The 22,216-nt window shown below is 39.4% G+C and overlaps 2 protein-coding genes across 6 annotated transcripts in view; both read left to right on the top strand.

Annotated features, from left to right (window-relative positions):
• FILIP1 (filamin A interacting protein 1) overlaps positions 1-4,998 on the top strand; it is a 102,764-nt gene extending 97,766 nt beyond the window's left edge. For all 5 annotated transcript variants that reach the window (XM_042016506.1, XM_042016505.1, XM_042016508.1 and 2 more), the window contains one exon: positions 4,197-4,998. Coding sequence is in view for 1 of the 5 variants with exons in the window: in XM_042016508.1 (XP_041872442.1) it covers positions 4,197-4,237 (41 nt within the window). In the remaining 4 variants the exon portion in view is untranslated. The remainder of the gene's footprint in view (positions 1-4,196) is intronic.
• A 4,732-nt stretch (positions 4,999-9,730) lies between these two features.
• Positions 9,731-21,925, top strand: TMEM30A (transmembrane protein 30A). Its single transcript, XM_042016469.1, has 7 exons — positions 9,731-10,030; positions 15,389-15,505; positions 16,139-16,246; positions 16,504-16,591; positions 17,061-17,204; positions 18,824-19,030; positions 19,900-21,925. The coding sequence occupies exons 1-7, from the start codon at positions 9,758-9,760 to the stop codon at positions 20,091-20,093; spliced, it is 1,131 nt and encodes a 376-aa protein (XP_041872403.1). The 5' UTR covers positions 9,731-9,757; the 3' UTR covers positions 20,094-21,925.
• Positions 21,926-22,216: the final 291 nt, after the last annotated feature.

The following is a 22,216-nucleotide window of genomic DNA, read 5'->3' as shown; positions in this document are numbered from 1 at the left end:
CCCCCCCCCCCCCCCCCGCCCCAGATTTGCATCCCTGTTCCAAAGGCTGCCTTTGAGCCTGGCCTTTTTGAAAAGAAGGCTTGTAAGATGAAGTGTCTGTGTTCACCCATCCCTCCATCTCTCCTTCCCTAATGAATAACACCAGACACACCAACCAATTTCATCCGAACCTGACAAAGCAATAGGGGTCTCCAGAATAAGAAGTTTTTCCAGTTTAATGAAAAGGACGGCAGAGAAGAGGAGCAAGACCTTAGCAGTGCCTCACTGTGTGGAAGAGTAGGGCATGAGCTCACCTTCATACAGCATCAAAGAATGAACACAAAAGAGTGATGCCAGAAATGCCACAAGGACAAGCTTTGTTCAGACCTCAGATTTTACTAGGCTCCAAAGAATCAAACTCTGACACATCAATCCATAGGAAAACATGAGGGCTTTATTTACAGGGTTTCCATGTATTCTACATTACTGGATTATAATGTGTAAACCAAGCCTTCCTAAGTGATCATCTGGAATCACTCATCCTCATGCTTTCTCTCTTACCTTTTTCTCAGCCATTTTGTTTAGTTATTCTTTTGTTTTTGTTTTGGTTTTTTTTGTAGTGAAGTTGAACAGTTTCAGTAGCAAAATAATGCACTCAGAATTATGATAGTTACAATGCTTTGTCAGGAACTAAGATGACTGAGAACCAAACTTTGTACTTTTAGTCATATTCAATGTCAGCTGAAGAGAAGCCCTGTTTTGGCTGATGACATGGCCATATAAGCAGTCATGATAACTCAAGGCTAGCAGTAGGAACAAATGACTTAGAACCAGCAGTAAGGTGGAGAAGGGGAGGAGCAGGGAAAATGCCAACCCATTCATGAGCAGCACACATGGACTGAGAAGGTACACCCTCAGTTCTCCAGATGATCTCTCTCATTTCAATTCTACTTCGTAATAAGCTTTCTCCTGTGTTCCCTAAGTTAGATCCCATCACCAGACTGACTTCTACATATGGGTATTGCTAATGTAATCATTAGTAGATCAATACATTTGAGTAAGTGTGACTAAAAAAGAAGGGGCACAGAGCTTCAACTGTAATGCCTGGGGGGTTTTCTCTCAGATCAGTAAACATGCGAAGCAAGTGGTAGAAGAAAAATAGAGATTTTGATTTATTTTGCCCACTTTTTTTCCTTTTGTGACACCCGTTAGTGTGATTTTTCAAAAACCAAACACTTTGTGAGTCTTCTTAATATGCCCATAGAGCACGCATGTTACTGTATTTAAACCTCAAATCACTTACAGCACATAGTAATTACCACCATGGGAGTAATCTCTAAAGCCACATTAATATGTTGATCCATGCCAACAGGATGCCAAGTCACATGTCACTTCTTGAAATATGCTACACACATTTCTAAATTATGCTCAATATTTACATGAATATTCAGTAATTCTGATCAGATGTGGAAGAGCATGTCTTTAAAACAGAGTAAGCTGCTGTCCTGCTGGGTTTCAGGTACTTGGCATAAGCTGCAACAGTCAGGACAGTTTTCAGACCAATTATATGTTCCCATCACACATCAGTGGCCAATTTCATTGAGTTGCTTTGAAACACGTAGTTTGCTGGCAGGAGTTTCTGTGAGCTCATCTTTCAAACTTGTTTTCATTTAGCAGAATGGTTTTCTCCCCTGCATCAGTGTTAGTTATCCTCTTTCTCTTAATTTTGCTTGAGCTCTCTTAGGCAAAACTATATGCAATATTTCTCATTACAGATACTAATCACATTCACTTTGAAACTTACTCCCTACACTCTTCTCTTACCTTGGTCTTTTTTTTCCTTTAAAATGTAACCAGAGTTAACTACTGCTATCAGCAGAGCTATCAGCTCTCAGGTATGAAACACTCAGGTGTGAATGGTTCTCCAGACAAAAAAAACCTTTCCTTGGGATTTTAAAAATAGAAGTACTGATGTATGCTTCTGCTTTGTTGCTTGGGTGTGCATTGTCTGTGGTACATTCATTTTTGTATTATCTGGTGATATTTGTTTGTATATATTGTAAGGAGAAATTAAACTTTATATGTTAAAATGTCAGTTGATGGGCTTCATTATATGAACTAGTACCCTGATGTGTTTCCTGGAGAAGTTCTGCTTTACATCAGCAGGACTGAAAGCAGAATTAGCTGGTTTACATTAACTTCATTTTCTTTTCCTGTCATTAAAATAAATTGTTTTAAGTGAATACATAATTCCTTGAAATATTCCCATCTAGAACCCTAGAAAAATTTATTTAATCATATCCTTCAAATATAATCATATTCCTATAGAGGGTGGCCCAAAAGAAATCTGACAAAATCTGCCCTACTCTAATTTTAGTTTAGTAGGTGTCTTAGTTCAGACACCTCTTTTAGTAACTATACTCTGTGTGTATGTATATATATCATATATATATATAAGCATTTCAAATACAAACAACCAAGACAAACATAAAGTGTGTGTTCTCTAGGTGTGTGACAAATGAATGAAAGAGAAATACCAGTGGAAATTATTTGATTTTTTAAAAAATACTATTATTTCTCCTACTCTTTTCTGCACAATTACTGTTTGGGTCTGTAGGAGACAGGTGTCTGATTTAGACACTGACTGTAGTTTTGCTGTTTGTTCAGTGACTGAGCCTTAACAAGGAGTGTGATATTTTTCTGCTACACATTTTTTTAGAATTTTGTGTTTAAACTCCTTATTAAATGTGCACGGTGAATATTAAGAAAATAATTTTCATATAGAGTTCATGTGACTCTCATTGAAGTTAAGGGGTGAGTTCGCCTGAGGTTACCGTCTGATATTATGTAAATGCAGCTTTTAACATCATACTCCACAAGAGCTTCAAGTTAGAACAGCACTGGCTGTAAGGTAAAATCGTTCAGTAATTAGTGGTTCTTTCACATTCACTGCTCAAATGTGGTAGAACTGGTGTACGTGTCTTGTTGAAAATCAGTTGTTATTGAAAAATTTTATGGAAAATAAATACTTCAAATTCGAGAAATTCTATTATTTCATTTGCCTTAACGTATTTTATTGGACGTTTCCTCAGCCCTGCTCTTGCTTCACCACATATGAAAAGCAGCACTGGGATCTGCCATCTAGTGGCAAAGTTGTAGCACTCAGAGTACATGGAAAATACTTTCATTTTTTTTTCTTCTTATAATGTAACTTCGCGAAACACCTTGCAAATATTAGTTAGGAAGCAGATAAAGGCAGAAGTCAATAAAAATGTGAAAGGCAAAAATAATATAATTGGTGTCATTTCTTGGGTCACGTAAATTTTGAAAAATCTTCAGACTGTTAAGAAAGGAAGGAATCTTAACAAAAGTAATTTCAATTAAGATGAATATTTCTGAAAATCTATTACTGTATGCTTTAATTAGTATTGGTACAGTTACATTATTTGAAATGCATAAAATACACCTTTTCAGAGAAAAATATTAATTGACAGTTAAATTCTTGTATTTAAAAGGTTGCCTGTAAGAGCTGTATATATAGGTAAAAGAACAGAAGACCAGGCCATTAGTACTTCAGCAGAGCCCAGGGATTAATCAGGGTCAGGGACCTCTGATACTACACACAGGGCAAAATTAAATACGGCCTTTTGAAGAAAATGCCAGCACTTAGTTTTGCATGCTGTGGCTGAAATTTATCCCCATTAAAGCCAGTAGCAAAATTCAAGAAGACTTGCTGAATAAACCCACTATAGGTTTCTAAGCCAAGCTTAAATTAAAAAAGTGAGAAATTACCCCATACCTCTTCCTCATCCCCATTTATGAATCGCCACCAGATTTATGATAAATTTGCTTAGACAAGATACCAGACACCCAACTCTAAGTCGTCTTCTACCTAGTTTGGGTGTGGGACTGGAACTTTGGCGTCCCTGTGCCTTAATCCATTCAACTGTATTACTCCTTTTTCCTGTGGGCAGCCAAATGATGGTCTTCACATTGAAGTGGAAGCCAAGGGCCTCCGAGCCCTTGACAGGTACTAATTTAGTTTCCCTTTGTAGCAGTAGCCAGGACAGTTTTATCAAGCAGTGATGCGAGTGTAAGTCTGTGAGACATTTTTAGAAAAATGCCTTGCACTGCCATTGTAATTGTTCTTCTTTAAAGTAACTTGCAATGCATTTGTAGTTTCATAAACCCAAATGTTTTGCTCTCTTTTCTTTTAGAGAGTGTCATCATTCACCAGTTACGCGTGAACTCTAGATGAGTTACCGCCCGCTAGAGCTCTCTGTGTGCACTACCCTCCATGCCCGTGGATGGATCACTGTAGAAGCTCTCTGCCATCAACACCAGGGTCACTTGTGCTACTGATTATTTGTGGAAGTATTAGTGCTTCCATTAGATTTTATATTTTTTTTTCTTGGTAGAGCTTTAAAAACGAATGGCCTTGCTGGTATTTTTAAAAGTATCTAATCAGAGAGAGAGCAGCAGCTGAATTTCACTTTTATTTGCAAAGCCTAAGGCACGTGCTTGATTTTGTTTGATATTTGCCATATAATTTATTTTTATAATACACTTTGTAAAGTAGCTGTCCCAAAGTTGCAATTCCTGTTGCTTATGGCACATTTATTTGTAGAATACACTGTCAAATTTGCAATTTGATATTTTTGTAATAGAGAGTATGTGAAGAAAGAAAAATGTAACTTCAGCAATGTTTTCTGTTTAAATGGAAAAGCATTCAGTAGATTTTTTGCCACCTTGAGATTCTATGAGACTAAATAATCTGAAGACTGCTGTATGGAATTTGTTGCAGAATATTTCTTGCACTGTGTGATGTTTTGGCATAAAATTAAGTATTAAAGTCCAATGCCTTGAAATACAACCAGATTTACTCATTTTAAACAATGTCAGTTTTTAAAGCTGTGATTTTTTTTCTATATAAAGTATGTTTTTACTTCTGCCTGTACCAAAAAAAGTTGATTTTCATTACACTGTAACTAATAAATTTTCACAACTATGCAAATGTAATCAGCTGTTCGCATTTTAACTCCTGTTTCATAAGGTTGGCAGTGCTCATCTATGTATGTGTTCATGGGGACAGAATATGGGTTTAGAAGCTCTTTTTTCTCACTGGTGTCTCATACAGTGTCACAGTGATGTATGGGGTAAAACTGATTCATAGAATCATAGAATGGTTTGGGTTGGAAGGCCCTTAAAGATTGTGTAGTTCCAATCCCCCTGCCATGGGCAGGGATGCCTTCCACTAGATCAGGTTCCTCAAAGCCCCATCCAACCTGGGCTTGAACACTTCCAGGAAGGCTGTTCAACAGCTTCTCTGGGCATCTTGTTCCAGTGCCTCAGCACCCTCACAGTAAAGAATTTTTTCCTAGTATCTAATCTAAACCTACTGTCTTTCAGTTTGAAACTATTTCTCCTTGTCCTGTCACTACATGCTCATGCAAATAGTCTCTTTCCATCTTTCTTGTAGGCTCAGAAGTTAAGATACAAAGAAGGATCAATTACCAAGCCCTTAATGACTTAATTGTTTCTAACCTTGTGCTTTTACAGCACAGGCAGAGATGTTCGAGTGGTACTGTCAGAATCTTCAGTCCTGGACTAGCACCTGGACTAGACACCAGGTACTCGGCCACATGCTGAGGGGCCCCTTTCACACTGATGGCTGTAACTTCTGAAATAGCATCCAGAGAGTTCTGTGGCAGCTATACTTAAGATGATTTTTTAATGAATGATATATAAAGGTACATGCAATCCAGGCAGGGTCTTTTTTTTCTTATACATCTCATAACCGATGAGTTTTAATGTAAGTCATTGGCACATACTTAAAATACTGCAGATTTTTTAACTGCAGAAGCTACTGGGAGAAATTACTTTTTTTTTGGAAGGGAAAACAGTGTTGCTTGCAGGAGATGTGCTGTGAGATGCCAGAAAGAGTGCATTAATACAGCATCCCACTGGGATGGCTAGGTCAGTCCATCTTTGAAGCTGGAATATCACACTGCTGTGTAGTCAATTTGGTCTTCATGGGAGCCACGGGAGCTGTTTTTCCTCTTACATATGAGTTCTGCAGCAAATGCTGACACTCTAGAGAAGCAGGGTATTCTGGGACCTGTATGAACTTCCTTGGAGTTGATCTCCATTGTGAAGAGTTTACTAATACAGCCATACTGAGGAATCAAAATAAGTTCTGCTTATTCTGGCAGAAGAGTCATTTTGTTGGTACAACTTATGCTTAGTTGGTACCCCATGTTTTTTAAGGAGTGGGTTTTTTTTTGTACAGCAGACAATGTATGCCAATAACACCAGTAACATAGCTGTGTCTGTAGATCATAATTTAGAGCAAGCTGAGAAGAATTCCAGCTTTTAGAGAGCAATACAGCTGAGGTGAATGAAGTTTAGTGTGTGCCACATTTCAGTTTACTGCACAACAGAATGAACATTGTAGTAACCCAGGTCTTCTATTTTCAAAACATTACTTGAGAATCCAAAGCTATCCATGTTAAGATATACACTGAGCTCAGCTGGAATGAAATTCCTGGCTATTTGAAAGTGACAGTGACATGCCTGAAATAAACTTCAGCTTTTAAATATGAGTAGGACATAAGTAAAATTATTCCAAAACTGAGTCTAGATTTAAAAGGTCCCAATCAAAGTAGAAAATATTTTTTCTCGTTTAGATTTTAATATAAAGCCAATTCAGTATGAATGTAACTTTGTGATTCATAAGCAAATACATAAACATTTATGGTTCTGCAACTACATTAAGTTTTTAAGCTTCCCAAAATAAAGCTTTGTTTAAAGCATAAATACAATCATGGTGTACTGAAATAGTTTAAATTTTAAAGTATTTTTTATGAACTGCAGCACTTTGGAGTAGGAGACCAGTGATTTCATCTTGCACTTATGTTCCTGGTCAATTTTTTACATTACCTAAGTTGGACATGAATCTAAGACAAATATGTAAAAAAAGCGCATTAGCCACATAACTAGCCTGTATTTTGGGGGCACTCAGGAAGAAATCTATTAATATAGACTAAAGAAGTGATTAATTTCTACAAGTATTGTAATTTTAAAGGAGGTAATTGGGAAGTGCTTTCACACTAAGACAATGTAGAGGCTACCTTGGGCTATAGATATCAGTAGCTTTTAAGCAATAGAAAACCAGTGAAGATCTACTTTTCCCTTAGAGATTTCTTACTGTCTAAAGAGGACTGAAAGACCTGTGTAAGTATTAATATAGTGATAAAATACAAAGTTTATATCTAGGAAAAAATCTCAAATGCTTAGATTTCTAGAGACAAATTCTGCAGCCTGCGAGTTTTCCTTTTGTCTTGTTGTGAAACATAATTGGACAAATTTAACACTCCCTTTCTTGCCAGTCCTCTCACACCTGGGAGCATCAGGTCCCAGCTTCCCAATATTGCCCCTTGGTTATCCTGCTTCCAGAGAAATTTCTTGCCATCTCTCACCACATGTTTACAAGCTGTCATGTTCCCTTAGGATCCCAGTTGCATCTCCCTGGATTCTCTGTGAATTGTGGGAATAAAAGTTACTGTAGCTGAAGGTAATGATTGCAAACAGAATATAATAAAGGAAAGTGTGGTACTAGCGACAAGGGGCTTATCTAGGGGCAATGGCAGCAAAAGTTGGGGTCCACAAGGTAGTGGAAAAGATAAATTAAGAATGAGATATAGTTTTAGCACAGATGCCACAAGGAATATGATTAACTTTTGTACCCTATATAATTATTTAGGCACCGAATTAATACTTAAATTTTAGATGCCTATATATCCAAATTTCCTATGCTATCTATGACAAAGAGGCCTTTTGTACCTCCAGAGCAAAATACATTTGCACAAGTCATGTGCTCCCCCCAGTGGTCTTGGCTGATGCTCTCGGTGCTCCAGAGAACTGAAAGGCATTTATTTTACAGAAACTGTTCCACAGCCAGCTAAAAAGTCTTCAGATTGGACTACATGCTTAGAAGTTATTTAATTAAATTGTTCTAATTATTTTCCCCTGAAATGAAGTAAATACATAATTGCTTGCTGAATCTAGATTTTGGCAGCACTCTGGAGTGACTGCATAGGGAGGACTAGAGTCCTCACAAAACAGACTTGAATGCAGAAGTGGCAATAAAGTGAGAAACATGGACTTTCAATTTTGCATCAGCTTGAGCAATGCCTGCTAAAGCAGGTATTCTGGGATACAAGTACATACTCCCACACTGCGTTCCACAGGGTGACTGCTTCTTCACGGAAAGGGTTTTAACCACTGGAACAGGCCGCCCTGGGGGGTGGTGGAGTCACTGCTCCTGGAGGTGTTTGAGACTTTTAAATGATACTAAGTGCCATGGTGTAGCTGACGTGGTTGTGTTCAGCCAAAGGGTGGATTCAATGACCTCAGAGGTGTTTCCCAGCCCAATTGATTCTGTGATTCTATTTAGTGCTGTCAGATCAGCTCCTAAGGGAAAAAAACACCCACATGTGTAAATATCTAAAGGGTGGGTGTCAAGAGTCTGAAGGAGCCAGACTCTTCCCAGTGTTGCCAACCAACAGAACAAGAGGCAACAGGCAGAAACTGATGCACAGGAAGTTCCACCTGAATTCGAGGAAGAACTTCTTTACTGTGTAGGTGACTGAGCACCAGAACAGATTGCCCAGAGAGGTTGTAGAGTCTCACTGACTAGAGAAATTCAAGAACCGTCTGGATGCAGTCCTGTGCCATGTGCTCTGGGATGACCCTGAGCAGGGAGGTTGGACCAGATGACTCTCTGTGGTCCCTTCCAACCTTACCCATTCTGTGATTCTGTATTCACTGTATTGATTTACTCACACGCTCCTGACAGCAGAGCAGGAATACAGAGCAGAACAGCTCCCAAAAGCAGTGGTGAGTGAGCACACACAGCTCCATTAAGAGAAGCTCTCAAAACTCTCGTGCATTATTACATCTCTACAGTGGCACTGATCCTATTTATGAGGGTAGGAAGCTGAAGCTGACTTCTCCATTTTTGGCCCAATGGACGCTGCCTTGGATCTGCACCGCTCCTCATGGCAACAGGGAGGATGAAGTGCGGGGTAATCCTCTCGGAGCACTGAGCAGGGGTGACAAGGCTGCGGGCCCAGGTCTTACCCCAACCTTGGGCACAAGGCAGCATGACCCCTGCCCTAAGTGCACCAGAGCAGAGCCTGCCTGGCCAGCACACAGAACATGTCTCATGAGGAGCGGCTGAGGAAGCTGGGGGATTTTGGCCTGAAGAAAAGGAGGCTCCGGAGGGACATCATTGCTCTCTACAACTCTGAGAAAAGGCTGGGGTGAGGTGGGGACTGGTCTGTTCTGCCATGCCTGCAGTGAGAGGACAAGAGGAAATGGCCTTAGCTGAGACAGGGGAGATTCAAATTAGATATTAGAAAAAAAAAATTCCATGTTGGGGTGGTCAGGCACTGGAATAGGTTGCCCAGGAAGGTGGTAGAGTCTCCATCCCTGGAAGTGTTCAAGAGGTGACTGGAACCGGCACTGGGTGACGTGGTTTAGGGGTTACAGTGGCACTGCCGGAAGGATAATCGGATCGGCTGATCTTGCGGGTCTCTTCCAGTCTTGATGATTCCACAATTCCATGATTCCACGACTCCATGACTCGGGGAGGCGCGCGGCCCTGGCGCGTCACCAGGCGCGCGCCCGCCGAGCCACCGCCCCCCGCTGCCGCGGCCGAGTGCGCAGGCGCGGTGCCCCCGGTCACGTGTCGCGCGCCGGGGGCGGTGGCGGTGCCATGGCGGTGAATTACAGCGCCAAGGAGGAGGCGGACGGGCACCCCTCGGGCGGCGTCGGGGTGCCGGGCGGCGGCGCGGTGGGCGGCGGCGGCGGGGGCGCCGTGAAGACCCGCAAGCCTGACAACACCGCTTTCAAGCAGCAGCGGCTGCCGGCTTGGCAGCCCATCCTGACGGCGGGCACGGTGCTGCCGGCCTTCTTCATCATCGGCCTCATCTTCATCCCCATCGGCATCGGCATCTTCGTCACCTCCAACAACATCCGCGAGTACGAGGTGCGCGGGGCGGGGGTGCCCGGGCCGGGGCTTTGGGAGCACCCGGGGCCCGCTCGGGAAGGCCGGGCCCGGCAGGGCGAGCGGGGATCGCCTTCCCGGAAGCCGCCTGCGACTCCGGGGAAACCCGGTCCCTTCCCGGCCTGCCGGGACCCAGGCGGGTTCTGTGCGGAGCGGACACGGCGCCCGGGCGGCTCCGATCCGGAGAAACGTCTGTGCTCGTCAGCAAAGCGTCCATTAATTACCCTGAGCGGACACAGGGCTGGCAGTCATCTGCGCTTAGGCTGTAGCCCTTCTGCCAGTGCTCCCGAGGGAACTTCCAGGGAAGTTACTGCCAGCATTTAATCGACACAGCCCAGTGCACGTTTTTTTCCTCAGCAGTACAGAAAGTATGCGCGTTGTCCTTGAGATAGCCTGTGGCAGTCCATTATATATCTTCAAATGTTGCAAAGTAATTGTATTTTCAGGACAAAGCTCTGTGGTGAATGTATTGCTGTAATTCTTACCTGCACCGATGATTTAATGTTGCAGGTGTTCTGTGGGAGACCAGGGTGTCCAGAGTAAACTTGGAAACAAGGATTGAAGAGTGTGGCTTTTTCTAATTAACACTTAACAAAACCCGAGTCATTTACATCTGATAATCAGCCATGCTACTGCTGTGAAAAGCTGCTGAGCGTTAGCTGAAAACTGAACTGTGTATCGCAAATGGATCCATTAGATAACAGAACCAGTTTGTGTTGTAAGGAAATAACCTGCAGGGCTTAGGGACGGACAGCCTTGAAAAGCCATTGACAGCTATTATTAGTTTTGCTGAGCTAATGTGACTGAGATTGATTGTAGGGAAGAAGGTATTTAGTTGTTTGTTGTATTGTTTTATTGGAGAATATGAATTTTTGTGGATCAAATCACTCCAGTTATTGGACTAAGCTGTCACTTTCAAGTAAGTAGTGTTTAAGACAGTAGCTTAGCTGTTGGCAGTAATTTGGCAGTGAAGCTCAATTAGCTAAAGAAATCATGAGGTAGGGAATGAGTGGTATTTTCATATTTTCCTTAAAATGCAAATAATGTTATAACAAAACCAATTTTACCCCCTTTTATGTTAAGATGTACAGTTCCAGACAAGGAGAAAAGCAGAAGGGAAAAACCCAAAAGCTGAAGTGTATTTTACAGCATCCAAATTGTATGTAAGCATATTTTTTGGAAAACAGTTGCTTCTTACATCAAGTGTTGGGGGTATGCTGAACATCTGAAAATTGGCACAAGTGATTCAGAGAACATGGCTAACTTGTCACGGGCACATAGATTTTTAAATTGTCATGTTGTAGCATATTTAAGGTAAATACAATTGCAGGTTTTCAACAGGACACTCAGTGGAGAGAAGTAAAAAAATATCCTTGCTAACCCTGATTTTTGTTGACAACTGCATTTAAAATAGCCATTTCTATACTAAAGCAGTACGAAGTTTTAGATCATTATAATTGGACAAATACAGCCTTTTTCCATTATGACTGAGTCTGCATTGATCTATGGGAACAAGAAATGCATCAGTTTCATGAGTCCAGAAATGTAAGTGACTTCTTGTGCCTACATTGCTGCTGTATGCATATACAGAAATTTTGTATACTGTTGTTGCTGAAGCAGCTCAGTCAGGTACTCCTGGTAAGTTCCAATAGAAGCCACAAACTGGATGTTCCCACCTAACATTCAGCACAAAAGTCATAGGTGAGCTGGGAGCACAACTGATGCTCCCCTACACAATCAGGTTGTGTATATACAGCAGTAGTAACCATTTGTACTGGAGACCAGTTGGCCGGCACTGGCCTTCAATCCTCTCCAATTTCAAGATACTCAAGACTGGAAAGAGTTTAGTTTGTTTTGCTGTATGGATTTACTCTTTCACCTTGTGAAATTCTCAAAAATCCAATTGTTAGGCATCTGTGAGGACAGGAGGGACTTTGGAGTCTGCGGTAAGTCAGAATGGGGAAACTTGTGTTCTGTTGCCTGATCCTCATACGTGTCTTACGAAGTGCTTATCCAGTGACATTCAGCAAGTGAGATTATCATCCTAAAGGCAGCTGAATTTAGAAAAAAACCAAGTTTAAATCAAAAAAGGCTTTATAGTTGACGCGGCAAAATACAGATAAAGCTTTTTACCAATTAGGACCAGCATCTGGGCTCTAAACACCAGTGAGGGGTGCAGTTTAAGACACTGCTATCACATATATGCTTAGCTGACATGTGTCCCTGCTTAGAATGCTGGCTTTTGTTATAACTTCCAGAAGTTATTCACGAATAGCTGTAAGTTTAGCTGTGGGAGACAAGGCATCTAGAAGCTAGGTGCAATGACTAAGCTTTTTTAGAAATGTATCGGGGGAGGAAGCAGAGGTAGTTATTTACACCTACGTCTTGGGCAATAGCATACCTCCTAAATGTGTGTGCCTGTAAACTTAGTGTATTGGAATTGAATGGGATGTTTAATTTGTGACCCTGAAATACATATTTAATTTCAAGTCACTCTTTCCTGAAACAAGATATGGTAACCATTAGTATCTCTGTGGACTGTGCTGTTCTTCTACAGGTGCTGCAAGGACTGAGCAGCAAGATGTACCTCTTCCACTGATTTCTTTTATAAGCTCTCTTGAATTCAAATGTGGAAGATTTCCAACAGCTTAAGTGTACTAGAATTACCGGGTTTTTGTTGTGTTTTCTCTAGCATTTTTTCGTTGTTTCAGAAGGGTATAATCAGTTATTTATCTTGGGTCTGTTGGGAAAATAGTTCATTTGGGTGGAAAATAATTAGCTCTGTAAATGTCTTTTTGCCTGTTATTAAAGAGTGAGAGAGTTCTGTATTTCCTGGGGAGGGGTGGTTTGGTTTTTTTTTTAATATATACAGAGTGAATAAGAAGCATTGACAGAGCATATAAATATATGATAAAATGTGAGGAATATAGTAAGTATTAAATGTGTAGGAAAGAGACCTTTGTGCTGTGACTGCTGCCGTGAAATGCATAATGGTAGATAAAAAGCCATATTGACTTAAGGCATGGTTAGGAATGGAGGACTGAAAGTATGTACATTGCTGTTGCCTGCATCTTCGGCCTTGTGTGCAGTTCCTGTAGCCCCATGTCAGAAATGATACAAAACTTAGTAAAACGTACAAAGAGGAACAGCAAAGAGGACCAGATTCTGTTACAGATTGCCTTTGATACAAGAAACGGTCAAGCAGAATAGGATAGATACATGACAAAGTATGAAGTCTACAAAATAACAAATAGTTTGGAGAATATGTGTATGCAGTAGTTATTTCAGTAGGCTGACAGACATCAACAGCCTGAAAAGCCATTGGTGTGGAATAACTTGGATATACCCAATGTCCTTAAATCTGGAGTTTCTGGGAAGGGCTCGCTGTGTCAGGTTGTCAGATGCTGGCCGATCCCAGGGGACAGAACAGTGGGATCAGGCAGGTTCTTGCCCTGGACTCCAAAGTCAGTCCTTAGCTCTCAAAGTCAAAGTGGTTTTGTTACTCTGTCAAGAGCTGAATATGGATGCCTTCATCCTTTTAAATAAGCTCTCTGTTGAATGTAATCTGTAGATGCGGATGCAGAAAAAACCACTCGCGTTGGCAGTTACTGTACAGGAAAGCTCTTTGATAGCATGCAAGCTGATAACTGTCATCAAAAGCATGGTCCTGCTTCAATATACATCGATTTCATGCTCCACAGAATTTAGTCATTTATGTTTTTAAAAGTGAAGTCTTTAGGTCTTTTGCAACCTTAGAGTCTTTAGTGTACGTTCTTGATCTAAAACTTCTCCTCACACTAGCAAGTTCTTTCTAAAGGAAATGCTTACTTCAGCTTACTTTAGCAGAGCACACCCACCCCCGAGTTAGCCTTCAACAAATGAGATGCTTTGTTCATTGAGAGCAGCAGTGGGGTCTGTGTGCTGTAGCTAAACAGAGCTGGTCATGGCTGCTGCAGTAGTGTATTTCTAGATCAGCATAAACTCAGTATCTTGTTCAGCTGAGGAACAAAGATTGTGATCCTCTGTCAATCTCTCTCTCTCTCTGCCAGCTAATAGCTTCTGAAGCTGTCTAGTTTCAGCTAGGCTCATTAGGATGTAGGTTTTGTCTGTCAGAAATCTGGCAGCAGAGCGATGCCAGTCAATAAAAGTGCTTGCTGATGGAATTAGTTGCAGCTTAATAGATACTGCAGAAATTACAGGAAGAGAGACCCTGAAGAAGATGCAGAGGAAAACAGACTTCAGTTCTTTCCTGAACGCACCCTGTGTGTTTGTTTTAGCTGACCTTAATATGGGTATTAGGACAGATCATAAATCACTAGTTCTTGGTTATGCCTTTCACTACAAACATAAATCAGGACAAACCACTTGCAGCAGCCTTTCCTATAACTGTGTAGGTGTTGTAGTTTAAATGCTACCGCTGCTAAACATTTTTTTTGCAATAAGTATAAGGTATATATTTCACCAATCTGAGTCTAAATTCTAAAATAGGTAATTCATGGGAAGTGTAGAAATATATCTTTTATAGGCAGCTGGAAGCTTTCTTCTGCCACACTTGCTGGAGCTACATGTGAGAAAGAGCTAATGTGGTCAAGCTTGGACTGTAGGGTGAGCTTGTGGCTGCTGAGGCTGAATGTACAGATTTTAAAAAATGGGGTTTTTTGGGTTACAGTATTGAAGACAGATAGTATTGTATAAGGCAGAGTAATACAGATCATCTTTCTTGTCCATATCCTGGTTATGTTACCATTCCTGACAAAACAGTATTGGTGTATTAATCTTTCCTGGTTTAGGACAATTTTTGGGCATTAAGTGATTTTTAATTTTTTTTTTAAATCTTTAATTAGGTGGCTTAAAATGGTCAACAAAGCAAGTTTTCTAATGCAATTTTTTTTAATTAAATATCTAGACTTTTAAAAGCTTAATCTCTTTGGAAAGCATGTAAAAGTTGAGATCTGCTTGTCATAGTGTGCGTGTTTGGAAACATAATGTTGTCTGGAGTATCTGCTGGTTTTGTTTTGGTATGGTTTTTGGTTGGTTGGTTTGGGGGGTGGGGGGACTTGTTGGTTTTGTTTGGTTTTGCTCCAGGAGTAATTTCACCTCAGTGTTAAATTTGTCTGCATCTGAAATCAAACATACAGTCAGAATCAAAAACTCCTTTACAGAGTCATAGAATGGTTAAGGTGGGAAGAGACTTCTTGAGATTGTCAGACAGGCCTGAATGTGTTTTTGGTGCTGAGATAAAATATGATTGCAAAGTAAATGCCACAAAATCTCTCTGGCTTATTATTAAGTTTTCTTTACTCTCTCATTGTAAATTAATGACTGTTTTTCCTGCTACAGATTGACTATACAGGAACAGAACCTTCTAGTCCCTGCAACAAATGCTTAAATGTGTCCTGGGACAGCACACCCCCTTGTACATGCACCATCAATTTCACACTGGAACATTCATTTGAGGTATGCTGCCCTGTATGCAGGATGAAGTCAGAACGGTTTATATGATCTATTTCATATTGAAAATGAAAGTTTTCTCACTTAGGTATTTCTTTTTTTTCTTCCATTATAAAAGATTAATTTTAGTCTTCCTTTGAACTTGGATCTGATTTTTGTGTTCCCTTTTTCATCAGCAGGGATGAGATGTTTCTTAATGCCTCTGTTTATCTGGAAATGTACAACATTAAGTGGAATGCTTGTGTTTTACACATTCAGAGTTACCCTGTGTGTCACATAGCTGGAGAGTAGATCAGCTATTCCTGCATGATTTACAAAAACTCAGTTCAACAGGAATTGGAAATACCAGATCAGTGCTTTCTGGCAGATGGGAGGCAAATGAGGCTTATGGGTTCTGCATCGGACAAGACAGGTGTTGGGATTAGTGCTGGTGAATATCATTCTGATAGTTGGTGACATGTTTTTATTATTTGACTTCATCCTGCCAGCTTTTGTTAGGATAGTACTTTTATGTACTCACTATGAAGAAAGGATTGAGGTTCTTACTTTATGAATGTTGCTGTAAACCTAAGTTTAAGAGCTTAAAATTGCAGGTTTGTGTGAACGAAAATCCCTCTTTACACATCTTGCTTCTTGTAGAGCAATGTATTCATGTATTACGGACTTTCCAACTTCTATCAAAACCACCGCCGTTACGTGAAATCTCGAGATGACAGCCAGCTAAATGGAGACAACAGTTCACTGCTTGTAGGTATTCATGCTTGGATGTGAATGAGCAACTAATTTCTGACTATTGCATAAATCACCACATAGAGTATTTAGTTGAACGATAATGAGGTAAAAGAATTTTTGCATAACAGAAGGCAACCATAAGGAATTGATATTTTGTTCACTGAAAATAACTGTAAAGTATTATAAAATTTCATGTTGATCATGTAGTAAAAACCAGGCTAGTTGTTTAAACTAGCACAGACTCATTTGCCTTTTTTCTTTCTAACTATCAGAATCCAAGTAAGGAATGTGAGCCTTACCGCACAAACGAGGACAAACCCATTGCTCCTTGTGGAGCTATTGCCAACAGTATGTTTAATGGTACGGTAACACTTTTAACTTACCATTTAGATGGGTCTGTGATCTAGTGTATGTTTTTTGTTGTGTTGCACATTATTCTGTGTAAAGATACTGTCAGCTTTTTTGTTTTGAATTAACACATTTTCACTGTTCAGAATAAAATAAATGTCTTGTACTGCTATTATTTGTTTCAAAATTGCTAGGAGAATTAATTTAATCTCATAGCACACAAAGGATGGAAATACCTGCTGTGAGAAGCTGCTACTGCTGTGATGTAGAAACATAAAAATCATATTTGAATAATAAACTGCTATCTCATATACACTGATTCTTACAGAACAGCTTGTGATTGTGTCAGGCAGATAGTAAATGCCTTGCCTAGTTATTTTTGTTTTGTTTTCTCCTGGAGGTAATTGTTTCACTGCTTATCAAGATCATCTGTGTAATGAAAGCTTCTGCAGCTGGTTTTCTAATTTGATTTTGTCTTTAGATACACTGGAGTTATACCGCATTGATAATGACACAAGGACTCCGATTACTTTGATTAAAAAAGGCATTGCATGGTGGACAGATAAAAATGTAAAGTTCAGAAATCCTACAGGAGATGGAAACAACTTAACTGCGCTTTTCCAAGGTAAAAAAAGAGAAAAGAAAAATTGTAAGAATGCCAAAATGCTTCAAACACCTTTTGATTTCAGTTTTGATTTCAAACACATTTTGATTCCAGAGTTTTGCCTCACTGACAATTTAGAGAATGTGCTAAATAAATGCTCTCTGAAGAAATCCAAGCTAAGGACTATTCTGCTATTTGAACGGTTGTCTTTAAGTAATGAAAGCTGCAAGGTTCTAATGAAAGTGTTTGGTTTTTACATTTACTGTAATCATTAATTTGGTAGCTTTAATTTCTGATTTAATTTCTGATTCTGTACCCTGAATACTAAAAAATGTGTAATGTAAGCTGCTGGGGTTTAAGCCCACTTGGCAACTAAGCATCACACAGTGTCTCACTAACCATGCCCTTGCTCAGTGGGAGGGAGAGAAGAATCGGATGGGTGAAAGTGAGAAAGCGCATAGGTTGAGATAAAGAGAGGTTAGTAATAAAAACAAACAACCAAACCAAAAACACAACAAAGAGAGAGGAAAAGAAAAACAAGTAATGCAAAAGAAAAGAATTGCTCACCACCATCTGAGTCCCTGAGCCAAAGCAGGCCCTGCCTACCTCTGCCTGCCTGGGATATCCCTTTGGTCAGCTGGGAACAGCTATCCCATCTGTGTCCCCTCCTGATCTCTCCTGAACCCTCACTTTCCTCACTGGTGGGGTGAGGTGAGGAGCAGAAGAGGCCTTGATGCTGGCAAATACTGCTTAGCAATAACAAAGACATCATTGTTTATCAGTACTGTGTCCAGCACAAATCCAAAACTTTGTCCTATACCAGCTACTGTGAAGAAATTTAGTTTTGTTCCAGTCAAGACCAGTACAAGTTCTATCATGTGTGGATTTAACTTATAAAGAAATCCTGCAGTTGTTAAATGAAAACTCCATAGGAAGAGTTTCATTTAAATGTTTCTATGGCTAGGTTGTTCTGTTCTCTAAAAAAACTCTTTTTTTTTTTTTTTTTTTTTTTGTAACTGGAAGTGACTGTGTGTCTCGTATACAGTTTGGCACATAAAAGTTTCCTTTGGCTACTATGTCTCAAAAGTCTTCCTAAGGCTCTTAGAATATGTGTGTTTATGCAAGGTATATAATAACTTCAGGTTTAACCTGATGTGGGTTTCTTGCTTAGTCATAGCCAAATTACATGTTGTCAGTGTGATGGCTATGCTTGGAAAAGCAGATACCTTACCTTAATACAATGTGGAATTGTATTTCCAATAACATTAGCAAAAGCATGTGTACATAATCTGAAATGATGTTTACAATATTAAATTGGTTTTTAAACTCTACCAAGTGAGCAGAGGACCTATCTCACCAAGCAGTGCTTTGAGGCAAGACTTCTACACACATGAATTGTTTAAACAAATGGACAGAGCTGTCATGAATTATGTTATTTATTTATAGAGTTTAAACTATTTAAACTGCAAAATAAAAAGTTCTTAAACAGCCCAGTGTGTTGCAATAGTAGTGAGTCAGCCTGTCTGTTCATACTGTTTAGAAGTTAATGTGTTTTTTGTGATATTAGAATGGATTTTGATGAGTCAGTGTGTTACTTAGTCTGGTATGTGAAATACTTTTTTATTTTTGTTTAATCCTAGGCACAACAAAACCTGTGAACTGGCCCAAGCCAGTGTATATGCTGGACTCAGAGCCTGACAACAATGGCTTTATCAATGAGGACTTCATCGTGTGGATGCGCACAGCTGCTCTACCAACATTTCGCAAGCTGTATCGTCTCATTGAAAGGAAGAATAACTTACAGCCTACCTTACAGTCTGGAAAATATTCTTTGGATATTGCATACAGTATCCTTTGAAAGCATGCCTTAGCTGGATTACACAAGCATATATTTGCAAGTTCAGATTGAACTAACCTTTCTTCTTACCATCTCGAAAAAAAGATGGTATTGAGGGTGTGGTTGAAAACTGGCACCGACAGCTAGATAGACTGTTACCATTTTTTACTTCTGTGCTAGTTTTATAGCACTTACAACTTCATAGAGACTGGGAAATCAGATTGCTTGGATGCTGCAAAGGAATTGAGAAAAGCACAGGAAAAAAGGAAAGAACAGAGGTAGCTGGTAGCCAAGGAATTTCAGAACTGTAACTTCAAGGTGAAATGACAATATGTAATGCAGGGCAGACTGACTGGAGGTCAGAAAAATGACAGAGCTGCGGATCGGGTGATGGTCTGTCATTCTCTTTTAGGCAGACTAAATATTAGGTAAAAATACTAGAGAAGGAGGGTTGTCATAGTTAATGAACTCTTAGAATTCAAAAGCACCTAATGATACTTTTTATATAGCTACTTCAGTGTTTTCCTTTGCTGTAAAACTGAATGAATGTAAAGAAGAACTTTGTACTACAATACACACAAGGGCTGAAATTTATATTTCCCTCACTTTATTGAAGCTACTTTCATAAACCCACAAAATCGTGCATTTTACTCTTTTTCAGTGTTAAGTGTCTTCTAACATGGCCTTGGTCTTGAAGTAGCTGACAATGCCCAGATTAGTTTTAGCCTAAAAAGAACAGCTGAATGTTTCATATTTGCAATCCCAGATCCAAAGCAGCAGTTTGTATTTGGAACCTGAGTGAAATGACCCAAAATTTTCATGTGCCCACTTCAAGCTAGGTTTGGAAACTTGCTTCTCGTTTTCCTAAATGTTTTTCAGATTATCCTGTACACAGTTTTGATGGACGAAAAAGGATGATCCTAAGCACCATCTCGTGGATGGGAGGCAAAAATCCCTTCCTGGGAATTGCTTACATCACTGTTGGGTCCATATGCTTCTTCTTAGGAGTGGTATTGCTGATCATTCATCACAAATACGGCAATCGAAACACTAGTGCAGACATTCCCAATTAATCTTGCATTCTGAAAATAAATGTACTGCATGTGCATCAAGGCCAGTCCAGAATGGACCCAGTTTTTGAAAGATAAATCTCTGCTTCTGTCACTTCTGAGACTGGGTGCATAATTTTTACCTAAAGCTTCCCTTTCCCATACTGTGGATTAACTCTTGAAAATGACGGGTATACAATTAGCTCTATTGATTGTATCTCTGCCTATGTCAGAAACAATTTTTCTGATGTTTGCCTGTAACTGGGCAGGCCACATGATGCATATAGCTCCCATTCCCTTGATGCATCTTCTGCTTGTTCATGTGCTGTGTAATGTTCGTATGATTCAGTACATTTAGATTGTGTGGAGAAAGATGGTTATAAGATACTGTAAATTGTTGACTTTCCAGAATTCAGGTGTCAGTGCTGTTGAAAGAAGTCAAGTCTTAAATGTTTTTTGCAATTTACTGTCTTGTGTGCATGGGCTCCTACATTTCTTGCTGAGATTTTAATATATTTATACAAGTTGTTAAATATTTTTCCTGTGTCCTACCAACCTCTGTTATATTAAATCCTCTAAGTGCTCCGTAAACTTCAGCACTGTGGATTCTTTGTATATTTACAATATATGTGCCTGGCCAGTAAACGAGCATCCTATGAAGATACCAGAAAACCTATTTGTTAATTATCTGCGTGAGACCCTTTAAAATTGGGACATGCTTGTTGCAGGTATAATCTTTTTCTAATTTTCTTTGCTTTAAGTCATATCCCATACTAGTTCACTTTTTGCTGGCTCTGCTTTTTATGAGCAGCACCAAGCATTAATCAAGAAGAACTTAAAAGGGTTTTTTTTCATTCACAGATTGGGGTGAATTCCTTTTACTGAGGTGAATTCCTTTTACTGGAGGAGTTTCCTAATTTTCTTAAAGTATATGTATTCTGAGCAGGCTTTCTTTTAAGGGAATTGTGTACTTTTTCCTTATTTGGAGTGAACACCACATTAATTTTTTGCGGTGTTAAGGAAGTAAACTATAGAAGTTCTGAAGTTAAGATGGCAGTGATATTTTTTCCCTGAAATGCAGGTTTAGCTTGCTGTGAAACATAATTTAAATATTGCAATGTGCAGGTTAGTGTCTTAAATTACAGAAGGATTCACCTTTAGGTTAATTAAAAGTTAACTGCAACCTGTAAAATATTACTTTTTGGTGACTTTTTTTTAGATGATGCACAGAAACTGTAATGTATATGGTGGAGATCACTTTATATGCAACTAGCTTGATAAAATATGGAGTATATTAAAAGAGACCTAATAAATTCTGCAAACCATTTAATAAGAGATTTGGTTTTGTCCTTGAACATACATTTATTTTTATCTGCATGAAAAGACATCATTAAGTGTAAATGCAGTTTTAAATGAGTTGTATTTCTGGGATTGCATATTTATTACAAAAATGCATGGTCCAATAGCTTAATCTACAGGCAACTTTAAACAAAACTATTAATTTATCACGTAATTATATGACTGGTTTTACTTAATTACTTGTGTAGCCTAAGAGTTTAAATGTGTAAGTCTGGATAAACTGTGGAATGAGGCAGCATTTCCACTGTAACTTCATATATTTATTTGTATAGTACAGCCTGGCAGAACAGGGTTTTCAAATAGTACCTTTTAAGATTTTGTTTACAGTGTTGTATTCATGTTGCTAGAGTTACAGAATAAGGGTAATGTACCCTTGGAAACTTGCAGAACATACTAAACTGGCTTTCAACTCTAGAGTAGCTGCTAGTCCAAAATAGAGGAAATGAGCAATGGGATGTCTCACAATTACTGGTTATTAAAATATTTTGATTTTTAAACTTTGTGTTTGTCATTTGAAATGCAAATATATTCTTCATTCATATTTCCTAATTTTTCCAAGTTGGGAAAGGCTGCTTTTTGGGCTGTGCTTAAAATTAAAACAGAAGTATTTTTCTGTCTTTACCTTGTAATATCTTTCAGTGCCTTACCTTTTTCTTTACTGACTATAGCTGCCAGGGTATCTTCAATTTCAGTGAAGTGCACCAGGGTGAGAATTGCTGTCTGGTTTTTGTTGCAATTAAGCGGGTTCTCTGAGAACCTGTAGCAGTAAATACATGGGACAGTGTGCC

This window comes from Corvus kubaryi, unplaced genomic scaffold (assembly GCF_017639235.1).
Source record: "Corvus kubaryi isolate FWS band 111438036 unplaced genomic scaffold, C.kubaryi_AGA036_p1.0 split3-73, whole genome shotgun sequence".
NCBI lineage: Eukaryota > Metazoa > Chordata > Aves > Passeriformes > Corvidae > Corvus > Corvus kubaryi.
Note: the sequence above shows the minus strand (reverse complement) of the source record. Positions and strands in the feature narration are given on the sequence as shown.